Source organism: Martes martes, assembly GCF_963455335.1.
Source record: "Martes martes genome assembly, chromosome: 3".
Taxonomy (NCBI): domain Eukaryota; kingdom Metazoa; phylum Chordata; class Mammalia; order Carnivora; family Mustelidae; genus Martes; species Martes martes.
The window spans coordinates 1006571-1024834 of record NC_137890.1 but is presented as its reverse complement, the minus strand read 5'-3'; the positions used below and the strand labels follow the sequence as shown (position 1 = coordinate 1024834).

At 60.9% G+C, this 18264-nt stretch overlaps 1 protein-coding gene across 13 annotated transcripts in view; it reads left to right on the top strand.

Moving 5' to 3' along the window:
* The window catches only part of ATP11A (ATPase phospholipid transporting 11A), a 115392-nt gene that overhangs the window by 56298 nt on the left and 40830 nt on the right, over positions 1–18264 (top strand). For all 13 annotated transcript variants that reach the window (XR_013966617.1, XR_013966618.1, XR_013966619.1 and 10 more), the window contains exons 3-12: positions 3570–3659; positions 4421–4501; positions 7696–7803; positions 9572–9700; positions 11559–11662; positions 12145–12195; positions 14613–14677; positions 15260–15341; positions 16418–16568; positions 16919–17116. Coding sequence is in view for 10 of the 13 variants with exons in the window: in XM_080799775.1 (XP_080655901.1) it covers positions 3570–3659; positions 4421–4501; positions 7696–7803; positions 9572–9700; positions 11559–11662; positions 12145–12195; positions 14613–14677; positions 15260–15341; positions 16418–16568; positions 16919–17116 (1059 nt within the window). In the remaining 3 variants the exon portion in view is untranslated. The remainder of the gene's footprint in view (positions 1–3569; positions 3660–4420; positions 4502–7695; positions 7804–9571; positions 9701–11558; positions 11663–12144; positions 12196–14612; positions 14678–15259; positions 15342–16417; positions 16569–16918; positions 17117–18264) is intronic.

Here is an 18264-nt window from a genome sequence, read left to right as displayed (position 1 = left end):
CCAGACACCGAGAAGATGGTTTATTTAGGACAGAAAGCCCCGTCGTCGTTTTAGGGGAGACAGACTAAAGCAGTGACTCCCGACTCTGTGCCCCATTGGAGCGGGACGGCCGCTTCGTTTTCACGTTTTCCTCTTAAAGCCTCCCGCAGGGATTCTGAGGCGCCGGGTCATTGTTCCGCCTTTTCTGTCTCTGGGGTGGCCCCCACCGCCCCCAGCTGCCCTGCCCGCCCTGGGCCCCCAGCACCGCCTCGGTTTCTGACGGGGGTGGGGGAAGGAGCGTCGAGACGGACGTGCCACTTCCCGGGGCTTTCACGGCGGGTCCTTCCCACGAAGGCTCCTTCAGAGCGGGAGGAACTGAGTCGGCGTCCTCGCAAGGGGCAGGTCAGGCTGAGGCCACGCAGACGCTCCGGGCCTGAGTCTCGGCTCCGAGCGGGAGGGGCCGTGCGTCCTCTGTTCCGAGACGACCGCAGGCGCGGGGTCGTGGCTCCGCAAGCTGTCCGCGGGAGACAGTGGTGCGTTGCTTAAGGAGAAATCGCTTATGGACACCACAGCGTCAGCGGCTAATTGGAGTCTGCACAGAAGAGGCTCTCGGAAGGCCGCGGGCTGCGCGCTGAGCTCTGTCGGGATGGACGGCAGCCGTGGCGTCTGTCGGTGTCCGGAGCGCGTGATTGCTTTCATCTCGACAGCTCCGAGAGCGCGGAGAAAACAGCTTGACGGGTGCACCCTAAGTCCGCAGCGGGTGCAGAGAACGCGTGCTGTGACACATCCACGTTTTCCCGGGAAGAGTGAGAACGAGGACTGCCAGCTGCGACCTGGCGCACCTGCAGGCTCGAGAGAGCTTCTCACGGGCTAAGAAGCCCACCTGTCCGGGCTCGGCTTCTGACCTGTCCCGCAGAAGGGCTGACAGGGCGACCTGTGACTCAGAGTTCGGTTTGCGCTTTGGCGGAGGTGCCCTGGGCAGGTATGTCTGGGATGAAGGAGAAAGAAGAACTCACGCCGCAGGCCGTCCCCTTCCCTGTGCCTCTGACGCCGCGCGGACCCCATACCCCGCGCCCGCTGGAGCTCGCGAGCGAGCAGACCCCAGATCCAGGAGAAAGACCGCATATGCCACCTGCTCGGTCCGCGAACTGCTTCTCTGGGCACCGGATCCGCGTGGATCGCTGAGTCACTGAGGTGGCTTCAGTCCCCATCCGAGCTGGCTCCGGGCACACGAGATCCGGGAGGCGGACGGGCCCGGACGCGGCGCGTTCACGCAGACGAGCCCCCCGTTCCCGTGGCGTCCGAGTGTGGTTCCTCGTTCAGAAGCAGACGACGCCGTATTTGATTTTGTGACCCATGGAAGACAAGCGCTTTCTAACGTGGGACGTTCAGGGATACGTAAGGGCCAGAGAGGGCTGCGATGAGTCTCTCAAGCCCTTGCCAGCAGCTCCCGCCGCTCCCCCGGGCGCCTCCACGGCCTCCGGCCAGCCCTGGACTTTCATCCGTGCTCACTTCCGGAGGCAGAAGGTGGGGATTTGAGTGCGAGCTCTTCCGTTAACGTGACTTTGGTACCGAGTAACGTGTCCCAGGTACTTGGGGACATTTCTGACTCACGGGTCGTGAGTACGGGCGTGGGTGCTGGGCAGTAAAGGTCGGTTTTAGGGGGCGAGACCTTAAAGATGGCTCCATCTTGGGGTCAGCACATCTGTGAAGGACCGAGGATTGTTCCAGGCCGGTCACAGAAACACAGAAACTAGGCATAAATGCTGTGGCTGCCTCATAACTCACGTTTTTTAAATATTGCCTTTTAAAAGTTGGTGGAAAGTCACTGATTTTTCCGTTATGGCCTATTTAAGAGAAAAAATATTTATTTTTCTTAAAAATCTAAAAAGGTGTCTGCGTTTGCACTGGGGGATTTTATGGTCCCCGTGATGTTTTTAGTACCAGGTTGAGCCAGAACTGAGGTCGCAGCCGCATTCCCGCAGGGCGCACGCCCGTGTGCTTACTCAATACGTGAAAAACTACGACCCGTCCCTGAATAATTTGCTGACGTTCATTTGATTTTGAAGCGTCAGGACCGGGTCGGATACGGGGTCTGACTCTAGAACGGCCGCGTGTTTCGCAGCAGAACGGGGAGTAAATGTTTTTTGACTCTGTAGAGCGGCCGGTTGTCCTGAGGTAGGGGAGCGACGGAAGAATCCAAAGCTTGGCCTTTTTGGTTTTGTTTTTTTGGGGAGTTTGGCGGCGGGGGGAGACCTTGCCTGTATTTTGAGAAAATTGGCAGTTAGGATTGGGTTTTTGTTTGTTTTTGCTTTTTTCTGGTGGAGAAGCCGAGGTGAAGATCTAGGCGCGTAAACCGCACCTGCTCCCGGCGTCTGGGCTGCAGCTCCGCCCGGGAGACCTGCTGTTTGGTTCTCAGTCTGTTCGCGCACCAGTGGAGAAAGCCTCGTGGCGCACGGCGAAGTCCAGCGCCGTTCCTGGTGAAGGGTTTCGGCAAACGAGGGAAGCAGGGGAGGTTCAGCGTGGCGGAGAGTGTCTAACACGCCACAGCTCGTACCGTCCCGGATGGCGGAAACGGAGTCGGCGCTTTCACCCGAGGACCGAGAGCGACACGGGTCCCCCTCTGTCCTGTTTGGCAGCTTCCCTGGGTGTTGTGGCTGATACGGCGAGGACGGGAAGGGATGCGGGATAGGCAGCCCGGGCAGGAAGAAACAAGGCAGGAGGCACGGAGGTCTGTGGGAAAATCCCAAAGAAAACTCCCGGCAGAACCTGGCAGTCTAATGAGTGATCAGAGCCAGGCCAGCAACAAACAGTCGAATTCGCAACTAAAATTTCCGGCTCTTCAAAAGATGCTGTTAAGAATTAGAGAGAGAAGCTATTGGCTGAGGAGATGTTGGCCAGACACGTGGCCTATGTCCGGCAGGACGCAGAGGGGAAGGGTGCTGGGGGGTCGGACGCTGTGGGGTCGGGTGGGACGCGGAGGGCTAACAGACACCAACACAGTGTTGACTGGGAGCTACTGATCTCCGGGACGTTGTTGTTCTCAGCGCAGAAGGTAAGAAAACTCTCCTCCTGAGGCCAAGATGAGAAGTCTGGAGGGCAGGTGTCGCCAGGACTCCCCTCCCTGTCTGCCCTCCACTCCCTGCACGTGCAGGAGGGGTGCGTGGGGCCATCTCCGTGCCGGGGCACAACCACCTTGCGGTGCTAACTTGGGGTGTCCCTTTCTGGGGCCGGCCTGACGCTGTCACAGGACAGAGGGGAAGGGGGCAGGCAGGGAGGAACGCCGGGCACGTGTGTGTTAACCGTCGGAGGTTTACATTTTATGGAACGGATCTGGAGGTGGACTGTTGTCGGCCGCTTGGCAGGACGTGGAATTCCCCGGGCTGGGTGCCTCGTGCTCCCCTGCATACGGTCCTGTGTCAGCAGCTCATTCTCTGGTCGGCAGATGGAGAACACGCCAGGTGCTGACTTGAGAGTTCCGTGCGGAAAGCAAACGCGCAGCGGCGCTGTGACCGGCGCTGTGACCGCGCAGCGGCGCTCTGAAGGGACGCGCCACCGCAGTGACGAGTCTTTGTTTTCCTTTGACACAGTACACGTTTTGGAACTTCATACCCAAGAACTTGTTTGAACAATTCAGAAGAATAGCCAACTTCTACTTTCTCATCATATTTCTGGTACAGGTGAGGCCAGCTGCCTTTTTTTATCGCTCACTCAAGGGGGAGAGCTCAGCTGAGAGCAGATTAATTGGGTTTGCTGTCGAGCGAGAGCAGGCCCTGGAGCCCCTCGTGTTTCCTCCACAGACAGCTGTGTGGGTTCAGAGGGGCGTCGAGGCTGAGACACACCCGTGCCCCGTCTGCCCTGGGGTTGGTTCGGCTGCCGCCCAGTCCTCGAGGGGAAATCGGGAGCCCCCTCATCTTTAGGGGAAACCCGGCAGCCCGGCTCAGCGTTGTCGGGCGACCCTCCCCCTATGTGCGCGTGGGACGAGCCAAAAGAACCACAGTGAGGTCTGAGCAAGGGAGCGGGGCTCTGACGTGTTCTAGGACTGGCCGCCTCACTGTTCTCAGTCATGCCAAACAGAGCAGGAGGACTTCTACGACGTCCCCAACACTAACTTATTCAAGTACTTGAGGTTTAAGCCAGAAGCAGTAAATTAAACTAAAACACACCGCGCGGTCAGGCTCGCGTCTTTGCCTCCATCCGCCTGGTTCCGTAAGCAGGTCCCCGTCCGGAGCGGCCACCCTCCGTTCCGTGGTGGAGCGGTGACTTCCCCCATCTGACTTAGGTCTAGTGGGAGTTTACAGTAGTGGGTTTACAGTAAGCCAAAGCGGGTGTTGTAGTTGGCATCTCCGGCCCGTCCCCAGTCCCTGGGACGCACTGGGGGTCGGCCCGCCGGTCTGTCCCCGTCCCCGGTGGCATCTCTGTAACTCTGCTCTCGTTGCAGCTGATCATCGACACGCCCACGAGCCCCGTGACCAGCGGGCTTCCCCTCTTCTTTGTCATCACCGTCACAGCCATCAAGCAGGTAAGACGTCTGCAGGGGGGAGGCGGACGGTGCGTTCTTGTGACGTGACGTCACCTTGCGTGCAGAGCCGAGCATCCGCATCATGCCAGTGAGTCACGGGAAATTTAGCTCCGGAAATTCATGTCGGTAACGGTCCTGGACTGACATTTGAGCTGAAATAAGGCTGTTCGGTGACGTAGCAGCTGGGTCAGTGTCCTGGGAGTCTGGGGAGAAGACCAAGGCTTTTAGTTCAGAACCGACCAGAGGTGGAATCTGTTTTTAGGAGCGTTTCTTAGCCTGTCCTCACTCCGGGCTGCTTGGACCGGAAGGACCCACTGTGCGCGGCGTCCGGGCTGCAGCCCCCAAGCGAGCTTGCAGACTGCTGACCCGCTGCCCCCCTCGGGCTCGTCTGCCCGGGCCCGGTCACGGTGAGGTCACGGTGAGGAGAGCGCATCCCAGCCATGCCCGCTGGCCCTCTGGCCGTCAGTGCCGTACCAGTCACCTGTTTCTGGTTCCAGAAAATTCCCGTCCCCTCGGAAGGAGGCCCCATACCCACGAGCGGCCCCTGCTGCCCTGCCCGAGCCTCCAGCAGGCGCTGGGCCGCGTCTGTCAGGGTGATGTCTCCTGCCGTGGATGCTTGGGGTTCACATTTCCTGGGTGACGGATGATGCTGGCATCTTTCCTGGGGTTACTGGCCGTTGGGGGTTTCTTCAGAGATGTGTCACCAGATCCTTCGTCCATCTTAAAATTGGGTTTTTTGTCTTTTTATTGATGAGTTACAAGAAGTCGTCACATGTTCCGGAAACCAGTGCCTTACGTGCAACCGACTTGAGCATCACGATGTTTGTGTTTCCGGGTTGCTAGGTCGACCTTTGATTTGGGACCTTGGATCATTCGTAAAACGACAGCTTCTGCTGAAATTGTTGATGGTCCTGTCGTTGCTGACAAAGCTCTCCTTTTCCGGTGTTAGTCTTTGAGTAAGAATAAAGGAAACAAAACACGTTTTACGCAAGAACGGCCTCTGAATGCCGGTGGTCTGTCAAAGCACAGAGCGATTTTCTCTAGATCGAGGAAGAACGGAGAGAGGCCCCGGCCGCTGTGTGGTGGGTGTGCGGGGAGCACCTCCGGCTGCCCCTGCCGGCCGTGCCCAGCTTCAGCCCCCGCGGGTGTGGGTGTGCGGGGAGCACCTCCGGCTGCCCCTGCCGGCCGTGCCCAGCTTCAGCCCCCGCGGGTGTGGGTGTGCGGGGAGCACCTCCGGCTGCCCCTGCTGGCCGTGCCCAGCTTCAGCCCCCGCGGGTGTGGGTGAGCGCTGCCCTGCGGCCCGCTCCGGAGCATCAGGGATGTCTTTGTCCCAGTCTGGGCTTTCTGTCTCCCTCACCACAGATCTGGAAAGACAGGTTTGGACAAAATGATGTGACTTCTTACCCATTAGCTTGGCTTTTAAATGTAAAGGCCCGAAGGGCGGCGGGCAGGACCCCGCGGTCGGCGCCTGCACTGCTGTGCCCTCGTCTTGGGAGACCGTCGGTGGAGGCCGCGAACGCGGCTGGTGCGTGTTGTGCACCTCCCAGAACAGGCCGCGGTGGCCCGGCGAGGTGTCCTGGGACCCCCCGCGCACGCCTCTCTGGGGCAGGTTGTGCTGCGGCCACGGGAGGCACGTTTGCTGTGTGGGGGGCGGGGGGCGGTGCAGTGACGCGAGGGCGAGCCCCGCTTTGCGGACACAGCACGCCGAGTGACGGCAGAGACCCGCTACGTCGTCCTCACGCGTCTGTAGACTCTTAGAGCAACGCTGTGGTCGCCTGTGACACGCACGTGTCATAAACGTGTGAAACCGTGAGCAGGAAGGAGCCTTTTCAGGAGGACGAGGGAGAAGGGGACGGGGAGCGGAATGGAGGGTTACTGTGGGTCATCCGTAAAGATCCCCGAGAGACGGGCACAGTGGAGTCGGGTGTTTCTGTTTGTGGTCTGTGTGTTTCGGAAGAACGACCCTCCTCCTCCCCAGAGGCTGGCGTAGAGTGCCACGGGCGGGCCTCAGCGGGAGTGAGCGACAGACGCGAGGGGAGGTGCCCCGAGGTCCTGTGGAGTCGCTGCCCGCCCCTGAGCCGCCTCGCCCCGCTGCTGGGGGTACCCGGCTTCTAGCCCTCACCTGCCCCCTGCGTCTCTCCTCCTCACCTGCCCCGACCTCAGGACAGCTCCTGCCCTGGCCGACTTGGAGCCCCTCAGTCCTCCCCGCCTCAGCCCTGGTTCCCTGGTGACCCCGGCCCACACATCCAGGGGCTCTGATGCCCTTCCTTGTGGCTCCAGAAGCCCCCGCGGGGGAGCCTGGCACCTGCTAGTCCCACCTGGACGCTGAACAGCCCCTGACCAGCCTCTGACCCTCTCTGTCCACATCTCCTGACTTCGGTGAGGCAGGCAGGGGCCCAGAGCCCTCCCGGGCTGCCCACCTGCCTTTCCTGCCCGGCTTTTTGCAGGCCCTGCACCGTCTTTAACCCTCCAGGCCGGCCTGGCCCCTGTGTCCCCCATGGCTGACCCTGCCGCCCCCTCATGCTGTTTCCCGTGGTATCACCTCCTCCCTTCCAGGCAAGCGCCGAGCGTCCGTTGGGGGCCGGCTCAGACCCTCCTCCCTGAGCCCCCCGCACACACATTGGCCCTCGTGCACTGGGGGGTCTGCGACACGCTCGCTGGGTCGGGGAACAGGTGTGACTCGGGCCTGGACCTGCAGGAAGGGGAACGGGAGACCCCCATCCCGGTCCTCCCGCCTGAGTGAGCTCCGGCCAGGCCGCTGACGGGGAGCGGCCGGAGGTGATCACATGCCGCGGACTTGGGTTCGGACAGTAAACCCGTGTCCTGTGGGAGAACGCTCAGAAGCCTCACAGCAAATGGGGGAAGGGGGGCTCCCAGGTGCCTCGGGGCTCACGTGCCCCCGTTACTGCAGGCACAAGGCACGGTGGCCAACCGTCTAGAGGCTAGAAGGGCGGCACGGCGGCTGGGGCCCTGAAGAAGTGGGGAGATTGGGGTCCGTTTAAGGAGGGAACACAGGACTCGTGGGTTGGTGGGTGTTGGGTGTGGGAAACCACAGCTTTGTGCGTCCCCTGGCCGAGGCCAGAGGCGTGGTACCGTGGTCGCGGCCCCCCCGGCACGTCCGGGGCGGTGGGCTCAGGGCCCAGGGACCCCCGCGGCCTTTGGCTCCCCCACATGGGCGTCTCATCTCCCCCCAGGGCTATGAGGACTGGCTTCGCCATAAGGCGGACAACGCCATGAACCAGTGCCCCGTGCATTTCATCCAGCATGGCAAACTGGTGCGGAAGCAGAGCCGGAAGCTGAGGGTAAGCCGCGGCGCGTCCTTGACCCGGCCCGGGAACAGCGGGCACCCAGAGGGCTTTGCTCACGCCAGACCTGTGCCCGGAATTGCTTCTCTCCCGGCACAGGCCGCCCGCGCCCCACACCCTCCCCCGCACCCGCGCTGTCCGCGGAACTTCCGTTCTTGCTCGCAGCCGCACCCGGCGCTTCTGGAGCAGTGGGTGTCGCAGACCCACAGGGTGCAAAGTGCTCCCACCAGCCCGGGCAGAGGAAGCTCCAGGACACTCTCAGAACCTTGTTCTCGAACACGACGAGTTCCGCGAGCTGGGAACTGAGATCGGGACCCGAAAGCCCCCTGAAGGCTGTGTTTTCCCCGTTTGGGGGAGCCGTGCCGGACCGACCGGCAGAGTCTGCGTGGGCGTTGTCTACGTCACTCACGTGGATGGTTTTCACACCCGCACGAGGGGGTGGGGCACCCCGTGGGCACGGGCCAGTGTGTGGTCCCTAAGGCTTGTCCCTGAGGAGTTAGCGTGAGCCCCGGGACGGAGCCGGCTGGGCCCTCCCGCCGCCTCCTTGCGCCCACCTGCGTCTCATCTCTGAAGCCCCCATCCCCCACCCCGTGCCTAGTCCCTCACCCCATCCCTTCCCACTCCCCTCCCCTCCCCCACGCCCCTGCTCCTCCCATCCCCCTTCCTGACCCCATCCCCCTCCCTGCTCTCATCCCCCCATCTCCCCACCCTGTGCCCACTCTCCACTCCTCCTCTCCCCACCCCTCCCCCATCCCACCCAACCCAAGACCCACCCGAAGGCCTGCTCGTGTGTCGCCAGCACGCGGCCGTCTCCGCAAACCCAGTCCGACACGTGTCATACACGTTATCGTGTACATTTTTTGAGATTTTTAGCAACATTTTTTAAAGTCTTTTTCTTTTGTTAAAGTACTCTCTGCGCCCCGCCTGGGGCGTGAACTCACAGCCCAAGATCAAGGGTCTCGTGCTCCACCCGCCGCACCCCTGCATCTTCTTCGTTCTGTAAACGTCCCTGTCGGGTGTTTGGGGCTTCTGCTGAGCTCCCCTCCCTCTGCCTGATGGGTGGTGACCTTCCGGCCGACCCGGGGTCCGGGGCAGGTGCTGGTGCGCCCGCGCACACGCTAACGGGCCCGTCGTGCCCTTCCCCTCAGTGACCGCGTGTCCTTTGCCGAGCCTCCATGCTTTCGTGAGCTGATCTGGAGAGCATCGGCTGGCAGAAAACTGTGCTTTTAATGCTCTCCCGTGGGACACGTCTGCTCCGTGGCCGGCCGGTTTGAGACAGGGCCAGGCCCGAGGAGCTGCCCGAGGCCCCTCGAGGAGAGAGTGCCCAGCGGTCCGTCTCGGATTCCGTTACCTCCAGGCCGTCGCGGCGTGAATGGAATCATGCGGGCTGCATCTGGGGTCGGGCCCGCGTTCAGCCGATTCCTCTGAGTCCGACCCCGGCTCCGCAGACCTGCTCACACCCGCCAGTCAAAGGAAGTCTTGAGATCGACACCTTCCTGCGGGAGTCGTTCCCAGACTCGTGAACACACACCTGAATGCGTCCAGCTCGGGCGCGAGGGCTAATCGGCTTACGGGACTTTGTGGTTTGAATATGCCGTGAGGCTCCGTGGGTCTGGAGTTGGTCCGTGGACACCCGCACCTGGTCTTCCCACGGTTTGGGCAGAAGCCCTTCCCCGGAGGGCCTTCACACCCACTCATCTCCCTGCGGATAAAGAGGCCCCTGTCCCCCGGGGCCGCCACCCAAGGCCGTCTGTCTGTCTTGCAGGTTGGGGACATCGTCATGGTCAAGGAGGACGAGACCTTCCCCTGTGACATGATCTTCCTGTCCAGCAGCCGAGGTGACGGGACCTGCCATGTGACCACCGCCAGCTTAGACGGAGAGTCCAGTCACAAGGTAGGTGCCTTTCCCGGGGCCCCGCGGGGTGTCGTGTCAGCTGCGCTGTGTGGCCGGCCCCGTGGCACCGTGGTGGCCAGCCCAGTGTTCCCAGGGGTCACGGAGAAACCCGGGCAGCTGGGCTGGCCTCATGGCTCCTCACTCTGCTTCCCCCCATATCCCGCTGTTCCCTGTCCCCCGTCAGCGTCCACGACCGCCAGCCACTCGGGTTAACTGAGGGGACTTCATGTTCTTAGCTGTGTCACTGAGTGGAGGGCCAGGACACAAGCAGTAGATGGTGGGAATTTGGAAAATTTCATTTTAATGCCCAAGATGAGTGTCTTCGCTAGACTGGAATTACGTGAGAAGGCGCGCGAGGGGGGAGGTTTTAAGGACTGTTACTCTAACGTGTCCTTTCGTTCAAATATCTTAAGGATTTTCTGAATTTGTAATTAATTTCTTGGACTCAGGATGGAAGTCTGTATTGCCAGTCGGTCCTACGAAACTGTAATTAACAATCAAAAGAAGAGAACAATCGCGATTTTGAGGATTTCGTTATTTTTAGGAAAATGGGAGCTTCCAAGGAGTTTAGGAACGTGAGCGCGGCTCCGTGGACCCAGCCACGTCTGAGGCATTGGCAAATGGCAATTAATGGTGGGATTTCTGTGGTGGGAAAGAGATACTTTCTTTTATGAATAATTCAGATTATCGTATAAGCCCCATGGGACTTCGGGACACCTTTCCTGTGTGTGCATCCCGAGAGGGCGAACATTCTGGCACGACTGATTGTAAACCACGGAGACTGTGGGGGGCAGAAGCGCCCGGGAGAGTCGGGTGACTGTGGTGTCAGGTGTCTGAGCGTGGCGATCACGTTCCCGTGTCCCTGATACCCGGCGAGCCACATGGCCCCTGGCTGTTGGCACCCAGCGGCTGCTCACGCCTATCCTGCGGGAGGGACGCCCCAGCATGGCTCGTGGGCAGCCGCGGCAGGTCTGGTGGAACCACGGCTCTCGGACGTGATAGCAGTTGCCCCATCCAGAGCTGGCGGGCGCCCCACTGCCCCTTCTATGCGACTGGGCTCAGCGTCCTACTTGTGGCTGATGTCACGTCTGCACATCTGACTTGACCTGGGCGCTAGAGTTACTGAGCCCTTTCCTTCACAGACCCTGGGGCTCCTGCTCCGGTCATGGTCGTGGCCCGTGTGACCTTGGGCAGGCATTTTTAACCTTTGCAGTTTTCATAACCTGAACTGGGACGGATCCTTCCTCCAGGGGCTCTTGGGAGGACATGCCTAGAAGATCCCCCGACGTCCCCGGTGTGCAGTGGGCCCCCAGATGTTCGAGGTGCCACAGCTGCTGTCATTTACCTCCCGTGTCCATCCACGGCGCCCTTTCCCGCCCAGCACGTGATTGCCGGGAGGACGAGAGCATGTTCAGAGCTGTGCTGGCCCCACGCGCCCTCGTGCCGTGCCTGGGCTCCAAGCCCACCTGCTTGCGTTAGTGGTCCCGTCTGGGCCGGTGTGTCCACTGCCCGGGTCATATCAGAACCGCCGTCCTTGGACCCCCAGACCCACCGCCTCGGGCACAGGGAGCCAGGCCATCAGGGCCCTGGGCGAGCGCAAAGGTATTTTCTCCCGGACGATTGCCGGTGGCGCTGTGAGCTTTCATCACTTGCTGACACGTGCGGACTCTGGTGTGCGCGCACAGCACACGACTTACGTGTTCACGCCCACGTTCTCCCTGACACGGCACCGTGGCTTCGTTCTCGGGCTTAGTGCCGGGCGCAGCAGGGGACACACAGCCTGGCCTGCGTTGGAGATCTGGCGGCCGGGTGCGCGTCCCTCGCTCGGTGGCGAATGAGACCTGTTGTCGCTCTGCAGACTCACTACGCTGTTCAGGACACGAAGGGCTTTCATACTGAGGAAGACATCGACGGCTTGCACGCCACGATCGAGTGTGAGCAGCCCCAGCCCGACCTGTACAAGTAAGTCCAGGCCGCGTTCCCTGTGGTTACGCTCCCCGCTCCCCGGGGGCCGGTCCTGCAGTCCACCCCGTCCAGCCCTGCTGTCCAGCACCGTGCTTGTCGGGAAAGAGCGTGCGCGGCGCTGCTGGAAAGTTAAGACCAAGCCAGGAATAAAATAGTTTAGTGTTTCATAGTCCAGCAACATTAAAACCTGTAGCTGCTTTTGCGAGCCTTTGGACTGGCCTGATAGAAGTGAGTTGATTGAAGAAAGGTAACTTTTTGTAACTCGAGGAACCAACTTTAAGGAAAATCCTTGGAGTCATGGGCGAATAAGGACAGAAAATAAAAGAAGGAAGGGGGAGGAAGCCGGCGCGCTTTTGGCCAAGCACGCGGCCCTCAGTGGAGCGGGCTCCTGTCCCGGCAGCAGCAGACGGGGGTGGACAGCAGGCGCCCGGCCCCTCCCCACCAGCTGGACGGCCCTGACCCGACTTCTCTGTCATCAGGTTCGTCGGCCGCATCAACGTCTACAGCGACCGGAACGACCCCGTGGTGAGGTGAGGGTCTGTGCCGTCAGGTTACCGTGAACTCTTCTCTTTGCCATTGGATGCTTCACTCTCGACACTCTGTTGCGTTTGGAAGCAGAATTCTGCCTTTCCAAAGGCCCGGGTCCCGCGGTCTTCTCTGTTCTGGTGGGAGTGTCGCCGTCCGTGCCAGCGGCTGACGGCACTCTCGGGAACGTGGTCTCAGTGTTAGGAGCTCGTCTGACCGCAAGCTGCTACCCGAGAGGGGCCCTCGCATCTCCACAGACCAGTGTGTCTTCAACCATAAAGCTAGGCCGTTGCTGCCCTGAGGCCGCGTCTCCTCGAGATCCTTGAGGGATGCCGTTTTGGCCCCAGATTCTATCTGGATTTAAGGGGGCGGGTCTCCTCTGGGGACTGTGTAGGTGGGAGGTGCGTATGGTTACCTGCTTCACCGGAGCGGTTTGGGATCGGTCACGCCCGCGGGTTGTGGACGAGGACCCACACCCACCAGGTGCGCAGCGCCCGGGACCTGCCGGCGGCCGGACACGTGTGGTCCACCCTCATTGGCTCTGGCTGGCCTGTGGGGTGTCATCTGTGCATCGTGTCCGGGTCTAGTGGGTTCTGGCTGTCGAGGTAATGGAGGTGGACGGTGTAGGAAGTTGGCTTGTAGTAGCATCTGGAGCCGATCTTCTCTGTAACCCCTGCCTCTCCCGTGTGGGAGAGACATTTTTCTGTCCACTTACGCGGCCTCCAGATCGTCAACATCCTGGTGTGACCTTGTGTGTCGAGGAGAACAGTTGCCCAGAAGTAGAAATCATCTCAGTGGGAAATCGATGGTAATCAGAGTGAGATCCTGGGGCCCCTCTTGAAATTGTGTCACAGAAATGGTTTGTGCGCGTCCCGAGTCACAGCCATCGTCCGTCCGCAGGGGTGCCTCCGAGGGGCTGTGGTCGTCCCAAAACAGACGCTGGTCTGTAGGACACTCCTAATGTCTGTGCGGAGACAACCCGCGTTTCTGTGTCCCGTGAGCAGCACTGTCGGAAGGATCGGGATTTATTGGGATGAGAAAGGATTAGAAAGCTTGGGACTCGTTCACATTGTCGCCGGGACGGATCAGGAGTAAACTCCCGGCCCCCCCGCCCCCCCGCCTCACGTTCAGACGACGTTTCATGCTGAGCGCTGGGAAGGCTGTGACTAGCGCAGCTCGCGGACTGGTGCTAATTCTTGTTTTGCTCTTTAAGGACGTACACTGTTCGGCCGACGTTAACCATTTGGGTGTTACAGGCATTCGTAAACTCGTGGTGTGAACGGGGGTGACTTGTATCTCCCAGTTCCTCCTGCCCCTGCAGTCCCGTCCAAACTAGAAGCAGGGTGGTAAATTGTGTTTCACTTCCCAGACATGCTTTATAAAAAGGCCGTTTGTTTCCGTGAGACTGTCCACAGGCATCGTGAGCTCGCGGAGGCTGACGGTCCTCGAGGGGGACCCGGCAGGGCGTGTGCGGCCCCAGGAGCGCCCGTGGCGATCAGGTCCAGCACGAGGGCCAGGACCGTGGAGCCGCCCTGGGCCGACGCGTCTGGTCAGGTGTCCCCCAGGGAGCAGTCTCCCGCCCTCGTCCTCAGGGGGAGGCGGCCCCGAGCCGCGTCGGCTGACTCAACGGCGCGCCCAAGTCTGTGGCGTTCCGTGGGCCCCGTGCACTGTGGCGTGGGTAAATCAAGAGCACACGTCCCTGCAGACGCGGTCCGTGCAACGCTGACGGCACCCGCGTCCACGGAGCTGTGTTCTACTTCCTCCTCTTGTCCGCTCTTGGGAAATGAGCAGCGAGGAAACCAGGGGAGCCCAGGGAACACGAACCCCCAGAGGCAGAGACGTGGTCTGTTGCTCACGGCCAAGTCTTGTGTGCTTGGGGCCGGCGTGTTCTTCGTGACTGATCTTAACTTCCTTGGTTGTTTCCTGCCGAGGTAGCAGGGGCAGGGGAGCGTCCAGATTTGGGGGCCACCTGCACGCAGAGGGTCCTCGTGGGTTGGACAGCCGTGGGGGGAACGCACACGGTGTTCCCGTTTTTGAAAGTAAGACCGGATCCCGCCGACTCGTGGAGTCTCCCCGAGGATGTGGTAGAAACAGCTGAAGCCTCTCGAGTCTTCTAGGAAACGGGGCCCATCTGTCGGTCTGCGTGGGCTGGGAGCCCACGTCCCTGACACGGCCCCTCCAGGGAGTGGGCCCCACGAAGGGCCGCCCGCCGGGTCCTTCCGCAGAGCGGGTCTTCCCTCCCGGGGCGGAGGCCACGCTCTTCCACGGAGTCGAGCCGGCTTCCGTGATCCGAGTATAAGCTACTCCACGTTTAAACGATTTCCTCTTGAAACCAAGTCTGTCAGGCCCAGGCCTCGATTTCCCACCTGGAGCACCTTCTTCTGTCTGCCCCGGTCCCACTCTGGTCCTCCTGTCTTTGCAGGCCCCTGGGGTCGGAGAACCTGCTTCTCAGGGGAGCCACGCTGAAGAACACTGAGAAGGTCTTCGGTGAGTGTCTCAGTGAGTCTGCACCAGCAGCTTCTAAAGCTCAGGGCGGTTAAAATCGAGCAGGCACAGCCGGTCGTGCTGCCGTGGCGCGTCCGTGTACGCTGCGCAGCGGGCTCCGTGGCGGCGGACAGCAGCCTGAGGACTCCCGTCCCGGCGCATCGCCCCCACCCGCAAGGCCGTGGTGTCTGACGGTCGCTTGCGTGTTGAGCATCTGTGGTTTCTGAGTCGGAAGCCTAAGTTCCCGTCCGTAGGAGAACACACTCGCCGCCGTTCTGCAGTTTCCACGAACGGCTGTGCTTCTCCGGCGGTCTCTCCCCGCCCTGAGCGGTGTTCTTGTGTTTTTAAGGGAGGCAACTTAAAAATGTGCTCGTGTGCCCAGTTTCAGAAAACCCAACATGGTACAGTCTGACCTTCAGGAAAAAGTAGAGAGTGATCTCTGCAGGAACGGAAAGTACTTCTTTAGTCTGAGGATCCCGAGCAGCTCGTCTGCCTGAGAAGCGCGCGGTGTGGTGTGCGCGGTCGGTTCTGCTGCCGCTGCGCGCTACGCGCCACTGCTCTGACGCGGACTCTCCTGCCTTACAGGTGTTGCCATTTACACGGGCATGGAAACCAAGATGGCGCTGAATTACCAGTCGAAATCCCAGAAACGATCTGCCGTAGAGAAGTGAGTCTCGGGGCGCAGAGCCCCACGACCCGAAACCGTCATGTGCCCCCCGAGACACGACAGCCTTTCCCTTTGGCATCGTTAGTAATTCCGTCCTGGTCTCTAGGGCGCTGCTGGCGAGGGGTATTTAGGTAGACAGTCTTGTTCTGCGGGGGCACAAGTGACCCCACACCTTCAGTCCACATCTGCAGGCCCCTCGTGTGGACGCCGAAGTCCTGGCTGCCACTCTCGCCGGTGCATGAAAACATCAGAATTGGGTCACTTTCAGCTTTTCCCAAGGAAAGCGTGAGCAGAGCAAACAGTATTCTTTTCCTGAAACGGTGAAATCCTGACGATAAGTCAAGTCTAGAGTTACAGTCGTGAGACAACATGGCCCAGAATTTTGTCTTCTTTGCCTTTTGTTCACGGGGGTTCCTGCCTCGAAGTGGTTATGACTATTTAATACGGAGCTGTGTGGGGCCTGGGATCTCTGCGAGGACTGTGAGGGGGTCTCTGCCTGCCCTCGGCAAGGTGGTCTCAGCGGGACCCTGGGTCTCTCTGTCCACGGGTGGCTGTCCCGACGTGAAAACGGAGATTTGGCTCTCAGTGAGGGAGAACGCTTTGTTTCCGCGTCTGCCCCGATGAACAGCTTCCAGAAGCGGACGCCGGCAGACAGGCCGCCTTCACTGAGACACTGGGCAGGGCTCCGTGTTTTTCCAGTTCAGACGGCGTCTCCCTGCCTCCTTCCCTGGTGGTGATCTCTCAGTTTGTCACTCCCTGGGTGACACTTTGTGGCAGAAGACTTGACTTCTGGATGTCCTGATCTGAGACCCCCAGACCATGCAGTCCACGGCGTGGCTGCGAGCACCACTCTCTCCTGTTTTCAGAACTTTCCTGGGGCCCCTGGAGTTACACGCCTGTGGTCACGGGAGGGACTCCAATGACTGGGGGCTTCTGTTCTCGTTCTCACTGTGCCGGCAGGTGGGGGGCTCCTCTCCCTCACGGTGGCCCATGTCTTTGTGGCCCCGTTGTCCTGACGCGCGACAAAGGCTCCTCAGCCAGAGGTCACCGGGGGTCGTTGCTGTCTTGTGTTTTAGATCCATGAACGTGTTCCTCATCGTCTACCTCTGCATTCTGATCAGCAAAGCGCTGATAAACACCGTCCTCAAGTACGTGTGGCAGAGTGAGCCGTTCCGAGATGAGCCGTGGTATAACCAGAAGACCGAGTCGGAAAGACAGAGGAACCTGGTACGGAGCGCGCCCCCTTGGCAGGGATCAGACACCCTGTGGGCTGCTGTCACGAGAACGCGGTGGGCGAGCGCCTAGTCTTGACGGACGTCTCCATAATAGAGACCTAGAAGGCGTACCCGTCACCTCCCTGCCGCCCACAGGGTGGCCCCCGTCTCACTTGGGTGTCTGAGGGTACGGTCCAGACAGGGGTCGGCTGCCACGGTACACTCGTGAGGGCAGCGGCGTGAGCCCCCCGCGCAGGGTCCCGTCCTCAGAGCGTGGCTGCGTTTTTGAACGGCCGGTGCGGCCCGGGCGGGGCTCGGGGACAGTGGCGGGCTGGGGCGCGGGGCCTCACGCGGCGCTCTCAGCTCCTCAGGGCGCTCACCGACTTCCTGGCCTTCATGGTCCTCTTCAACTACATCATCCCCGTGTCCATGTACGTCACGGTGGAGATGCAGAAGTTCCTGGGTTCCTACTTCATCACCTGGGATGAAGAGATGTTTGACGAGGCGACGGGGGAAGGGCCTCTGGTCAACACGTCGGATTTAAATGAAGAATTAGGACAGGTCAGTACCGCGGCACCTTCCCCCGATGGGCGGGCGATCGCGTCCCTCTGCGTTCCGTCCCCAGGCACCGGGCCCCGTGTGATCTCGGCACGGTCTCAGGTGGTCCCGAGGAAAGGCTTCCCCTTTAAGTCATTCCCAGAGATGCATCCCACGACTCCCAGAACACAGCGTGTCGTTGGCCTTTTACGCTTCACGTGACAGTTGATGGCGTGTGCTGTGTGCGATTCATGCCCAGTTAGCCGCGTTCGCTGGTTGCTGGATGCTCCCCCGTGGCCTGGGTGAGCGGTGCTCCTTCTGGGCGTTAATGCTGTGAGTTCGGGGAGTCCCTCCCCTGCCGGTGCCGCACTCAGCTCTCACACCTGCTTTCCTTCCCTGAGCTCAGAGTGAGCCTCTTTCCTCGAGGTAAAGATGAGTCCAGGGAGACCTCGTGGCTTGGCGTGTCGCAGGCTTCAGACCGCAACCTACAGCCGCGCTGTCTGCCGACGGTGGTGTTCGAGCTCTCGGCACTGGAACGTCGCGATCTGTGCAGGGGCCGTGGCTCCATGCACCCGTCCCGCCAGAGTGCCGTGAACTTTGCATCGGGGCCACGGTGTCTGCCGTGGTGTGTGCCGCAGCCAGCACGGGGGCGGGAGGGCCACCCAGGGCTGCTTGTGTGAGGGGCAGAGCCGTGCATGCCTGTGCACGAGACCCAGACCGCAGCTCCTCCTTCCTTGGGACACGGCTCTGGGAGGCCCATCCCCGGCCCGACCCTCCCTGTCTTTGTGTTGCAGGAAAGAGCATTTGGTAAACGGTAGTTCACTCGGTTTTAGAAATTAAAAAAGTAAGGAATTTGGGGGAGTAGTTTTGCAGAGAGGCCGTTTTAAAGATTTTCTTTGAGAGAGTGTGCACACGGTGGGTAGAGGGGCGGAGGGAGAGACTCTCCAGCAGACGCCTCGCTGAGCCCGACGTGGGGCCCGAACTCACGACCTTGAGGTCACGATCTGAGGTGATAGTGAGAATCAGATGCTTAACCGACGGCACCACCCAGGCGCCCGCCAACAGAGCCGTGTCAGGCTGTGGCCTCCGAGCTCTGCCCCCACGAGGCCCCGAGGCCTTCTGGGAATGGACGCAGAGACTCAGCTGGGGACCCACTGCCTTCACCCCGCTGG